Here is a 6,000-nt window from a genome sequence, read left to right on the forward strand (position 1 = left end):
ATAAAAAATAGCCTATTGTTCACATAATTAGAAAAATGCCTTAATACTCGGCAAGTTTGTGATCATTACAAATATTGGATTCACTTATTATCACTGATATTTTACTTTATAATATTAATACAAGTATGTGGTTTTTAATATTGCTAAACACAGGGGAGATTGTCCAGCATGAGAATGTCAAGGCCTTCTAAAAGTTATCAAATTTCTGATTATTATAACTTTTTGGTTTATTTCATTTGATATCAATTAAAATATTACAAAGAAAGTAGTCAAACACTGTAGTAAGGTCATACTCAAGCCGGTGTTATATTATGGTAGTTGGGCAAACAAAACTCTACAGTACAGTACATCTTCCTTTAGGTCTGTTATCGGCAAACCTACCAACTGCCCCATGTTTGTCAGAGGAACTTTTCACCCCTGGAGAGGTCACTATTTTTCAGTGCTGATCATTATGAGCCTCAGACACTCTAAATCTGTGTACTGTATGGAATTCTCATTATTATTCTGTGATGTTTTCAAATGTAACATTTTTGTAAGGATGAGTATATAAAAAATCACAAAAATCACATAATAATATAAATGAACATTGATGTCAGACTAGATTGTAGCTCAGGACAGCCGACCATACAGTACATGTGCAGTGACATCCAGCAGCAGTGAGATGAATTGTTAATGTATACTTGCACAACATTATTTTTGCCAGTATACCTTTTAGTCATAGAAAATTTCAGTCTCTCCTAAGTAGTTCGTAGCAAATTCCCAATGATAAAATGTCACTCTTCTATATCCAAGGTGATATCTGGGACAGACTGTAGCAGACCAACTTGAATTTGGGAGAGAACAGAAGTTGCAGAGCCAGTGATGAAAAGGTGCTGATATCCCGGGAGGTACCAGAGTAACATCACATATGCACTGTAGGGTGGGCACTTCTTGACACCCCAAAAAATTTGATACGCACATTTGCCCTAGCAATTGGTGGAATCTGATTTTATGGAAATTAATGTTGCTGTTTAATATGGAATAAGCTGTACTTCACTATATATATCCCTCTATCTCTGCTTTGTTGGAGGAGCTTGGATATAGAAGAGTGACATTTTATTGACGTGGGAATTTGCTACAAACTGCTTTGGAGAGACTGAAATTTTCTATGACTGAAAATCTATGAATAAGGGACTCTTATGAGAACATCTCCCGTTTCATTCCAGAGGGTGCGCACATCTGCAAATTGTGTTTTCTGACTGCGGACTATTTGGAAATAGGGGTGACTACTTCAGCAGTTGTTGCGGCATTGAGTTGGAGCACTGGTTTGAAATTCTTTTTCTTGTACATATTGTCACAACATGCTCTATAATGAATCTGAGAGTACTACTGTAAGTAGCCCCACACACCTGCTATACTGAGTGCTATCTCTGTCCCTCCTTGCTACTGACAGTGACAGGTATGACCCAGCCTAGTGGTGCTGACAGTATGACCCAGGCTAGTGCTGCTGACAGTGATGACCCAGGCTAGTGGTGCTGACAGTGATGACCCAGGCTAGTGGTGCTGACAGTGATGACCCAGGCTAGTGGTGCTGGCAGTGATGACCCAGGCTAGTGGTGCTGACAGTGATGACGTAAGCTAGTGGTGCTGACAGTATGACCCAGGCTAGTGGTGCTGACAGTGATGACCCAGGCTAATGGTGCTGACAGTGATGACCCAGGCTAGTGGTGCTGACAGTATGACCCAGGCTAGTGGTGCTGACAGTATGACCCAAGCTAGTGGTGCTGACAGTATGACCCAGGCTAGTGGTGCTGACATTGATGACCCAGGCTAGTGGTGCTGACAGTGATGACCCAGGCTAGTGGTGCTGACAGTATGACCCAGGCTAGTGGTGCTGACAGTATGACCCAGGCTAGTGGTGCTGACAGTGATGACCCAGGCTAGTGGTGCTGACAGTGATGACCCAGGCTAGTGGTGCTGACAGTGATGACCCAGGCTAGTGGTGCTGACAGTGATGACCCAGGCTAGTGGTGCTGACAGTATGACCCAGGCTAGTGGTGCTGACAGCGACGACCCAGGCTAGTGGTGCTGACAGTGACGACCCAGGCTAGTGGTGCTGACAGTGACGACCCAGGCTAGTGGTGCTGACAGTGACGACCCAGGCTAGTGGTGCTGACAGTGATGACCCAGGCTAATGGTGCTGACAGTGATGACCCAGGCTAGTGGTGCTGACAGTATGACCCAGGCTAGTGGTGCTGACAGTATGACCCAAGCTAGTGGTGCTGACAGTATGACCCAGGCTAGTGGTGCTGACATTGATGACCCAGGCTAGTGGTGCTGACAGTATGACCCAGGCTAGTGGTGCTGACAGTATGACTCAGGCTAGTGGTGCTGACAGTATGACCAAGGCTAGTGGTGCTGACAGTATGACCCAGGCTAGTGCTGCTGACATTGATGACCCCGGCTAGTGGTGCTGACAGTGATGACCCAGGCTAGTGCTGCTGACATTGATGACCCAGGCTAGTGCTGCTGACACTAATGACCCAGGCTAGTGCTGCTGACATTGATGACCCAGGCTAGTGGTGCTGACAGTATGACCCAGGCTAGTGGTGCTGACATTGATGACCCAGGCTAGTGGTGCCAACAGTGATGACCCAGGCTAGTGGTGCTGACAGTATGACCCAGGCTAGTGGTGCTGACAGTATGAGCCAGGCTAGTGGTGCTGACAGTATGACCCAGGCTAGTGGTGCTGACATTGATGACCCAGGCTAGTGGTGCTGACAATGATGACCCAGGCTAGTGGTGCTGACAGTATGACCCAGGCTAGTGCTGCTGACAGTGACATTGATGACCCAGGCTAGTGGTGCTGACAGTGACAGTGATGACCCAGGCTAGTGGTGCTGACAGTGACAGTGATGACCCAGGCTAATGGTGCTGACAGTATGACCCAGGTTAGTGGTGCTGACAGTGACAGGTATGACCCAGGCTAGTGGTGCTGACAGTGATGACCCAGGCTAGTGGTGCTGACAGTGATGACCCAGGCTAGTGGTGCTGACAGTATGACCCAAGCTAGTGGTGCTGACAGTGATGACCCAGGCTAGTGGTGCTGACAGTATGACCCAGGCTAGTGGTGCTGACAGTATGACCCAGGCTAGTGGTGCTGACAGTGATGACCCAGGCTAGTGGTGCTGACAGTGATGACCCAGGCTAGTGGTGCTGACAGTGATGACCCAGGCTAGTGGTGCTGACAGTGATGACCCAGGCTAGTGGTGCTGACAGTGATGACCTAGGCTAGTGGTGCTGACAGTGATGACCCAGGCTAGTGGTGCTGACAGTGATGACCCAGGCTAGTGGTGCTGACAGTGATGACCCAGGCTAGTGGTGCTGACAGTATGACCCAGGCTAGTGGTGCTGACAGTGACGACCCAGGCTAGTGGTGCTGACAGTGACGACCCAGGCTAGTGGTGCTGACAGTGACGACCCAGGCTAGTGGTGCTGACAGTGACGACCCAGGCTAGTGGTGCTGACAGTATGACCCAGGCTAGTGGGGCTGACAGTGATGACCCAGGCTAGTGGTGCTGACAGTGATGACCCAGGCTAGTGGTGCTGACAGTATAACCCAGGCTAGTGGTGCTGACAGTGATGACCCAGGCTAGTGGTGCTGACAGTGATGACCCAGGCTAGTGGTGCTGACAGTGATGACCCAGGCTAGTGGTGCTGACAGTGATGACCCAGGCTAGTGGTGCTGACAGTGATGACCCAGGCTAGTGGTGCTGACAGTATGACCCAGGCTAGTGGTGCTGACAGTGATGACCCAGGCTAGTGGTGCTGACAGTGATGACCCAGGCTAGTGGTGCTGACAGTGATGACCCAGGCTAGTGGTGCTGACAGTGATGACCTAGGCTAGTGGTGCTGACAGTATGACCCAGGCTAGTGGTGCTGACAGTGACGACCCAGGCTAGTGGTGCTGACAGTATGACCCAGGCTAGTGGTGCTGACAGTGATGACCCAGGCTAGTGGTGCTGACAGTATGACCCAGGCTAGTGGTGCTGACAGTATGACCCAGGCTAGTGGTGCTGACAGTGATGACCCAGGCTAGTGGTGCTGACAGTGATGACCCAGGCTAGTGGTGCAGACAGTGATGACCCAGGCTAGTGGTGCTGACAGTGATGACCCAGGCTAGTGGTGCTGACAGTGATGACCCAGGCTAGTGGTGCTGACAGTATGACCCAGGCTAGTGGTGCTGACAGTGATGACCCAGGCTAGTGGTGCTGACAGTATGACCCAGGCTAGTGGTGCTGACAGTGATGACCCAGGCTAGTGGTGCTGACAGTGATGACCCAGGCTAGTGGTGCTGACAGTGATGACCCAGGCTAGTGGTGCTGACAGTGATGACCCAGGCTAGTGGTGCTGACAGTGACGACCCAGGCTAGTGGTGCTGACAGTGATGACCCAGGCTAGTGGTGCTGACAGTGACGACCCTGGCTGCTGCTGGTGCAGACGTCTCTGTAATACTTTCAGCAGTTTACAAACACTAGTTACACTTTGCACCTTGGTATTTGCATAATACATCCTAGCAGAGAGAAGAAGTGTGAGGGAAGGCAGAGAGAAGACTCACCGTTCTCCAGAGCTTGTGCCTTTTAACACTGACAGATGTAGCTGTGACAATGATGTGAGAAACAGACACCATGAATCCAAACACAATGGCCAGCAGAGTCCTGACCGGCAGCAGGGCATAGGACACAAACGTCACCAGCATCAGCTGCCACATTCCCTGATCTGATGAAATGGGGGGTCCCAAGCCGTAAGGTCCCAGCGAGAACGGGCAACACAGAAAGGAGAAAGTGAAGCTGAAGAGCAGGGTGAGCTTGACAATCTGCTGAAGCTGCGTTACCTGCAGGTATTTCACATTGGTCACAATAAAAAGGGATACAAAGATGATACAGTGCACGGGGTGGGAGCCTTTAGAGATGGTCAAGCTGGGGCCGGACATCAGTTCTACCAGCGCCAGGGTAGCTGTCATTACGATCAGGACGGCGAGAGCCTTCAAGGTCGAGGTCTGCTCCAGCTTGAGGTTGTAATTCTGGAAGAGGGACTCCAGCTCTTTGCAGTCAAACTCGTCCTCGCATGCGATGGCATCCAGTGGGGGGGCGGGGGAGCAGCGGCACTTCTTCCTTCTGGTTTTGACTTTCTGAAACGGTATTTCCTCCATATCAGTGCCATTCATAAACCCGATCTATGAACGCGGAGTCCCTGTCTCCCGCACCGGCGAGCTGCCAAGTGGTGAGCTGAGAGGGTATCAGCCAGGCTGACAGCAGCGCTGGGAGATGAAGGTAGATTAGTCTGGAGCAATGCACTGCCTATGAGATGGCTATATGTGCATGTTACTGCACCTACGAGTCCAATGTGCTGACATAGAGAATGGGGAATGACACAGAAAGGCCATCCATTTAAGACCAGCAAAAAAATCAAATCAATCAACAGGCAAATAAGGCGGCATGTAGCGTGCGGTGCTGGGCGAGTGGATCATGCTGGCAGGCAGGTGAGAGAGAGATGGGCAATGCTGCGCTGCTGATGGTGAATGGATACAGCGAGGTAGAAGGAAAGAACGCAGCAACACAGGATCAGCAGTAGGTGGGAAAGCTGGTACATAAACTGGGAAGGTAATCCCCTTCCTACAGCCAGGAGCATGTCACCGAGCTCTGCCTGCCCGGCCGGCGTCTGCGCACTGCTGCTGGGGGAGGCAGGCACGTCGCCACACGCTCACCAGACTGACAAGCACAACACACAGATGTGACAACATGACCACGTTAGAGTCAGCTCTACACACAGCCTCCTCTATCCCCCCTCCCCTATATCTCGGAGAAGAAGGGAAGGCGCTTCCACTAGATACGACTAGACATTTACGTAAAGCGTCATTTATGAGTGGGTGCCCATGCACAGGCTACAGACTGAAAGAAGGGTACCCATGCCAAAACTTACTGAGAGGAGGGTATCCATGCCATGGTTTAGAGGAGGGTG

The 6,000-nt window shown here is 50.6% G+C and overlaps 1 protein-coding gene across 1 annotated transcript in view; it reads right to left on the reverse strand.

Annotated features, from left to right (window-relative positions):
- Positions 1–5,783, reverse strand: part of ADCY1 (adenylate cyclase 1) — an 879,311-nt gene extending 873,528 nt beyond the window's left edge. Inside the window, exon 1 of the mRNA XM_063922700.1 lies at positions 4,598–5,783. Coding sequence (XP_063778770.1) covers positions 4,598–5,206 — 609 coding nt within the window. The 5' untranslated portion in view covers positions 5,207–5,783. The remainder of the gene's footprint in view (positions 1–4,597) is intronic.
- Positions 5,784–6,000: the final 217 nt, after the last annotated feature.

The sequence above is a fragment of the Pseudophryne corroboree genome, chromosome 5 (genome assembly GCF_028390025.1).
Source record: "Pseudophryne corroboree isolate aPseCor3 chromosome 5, aPseCor3.hap2, whole genome shotgun sequence".
Taxonomy (NCBI): domain Eukaryota; kingdom Metazoa; phylum Chordata; class Amphibia; order Anura; family Myobatrachidae; genus Pseudophryne; species Pseudophryne corroboree.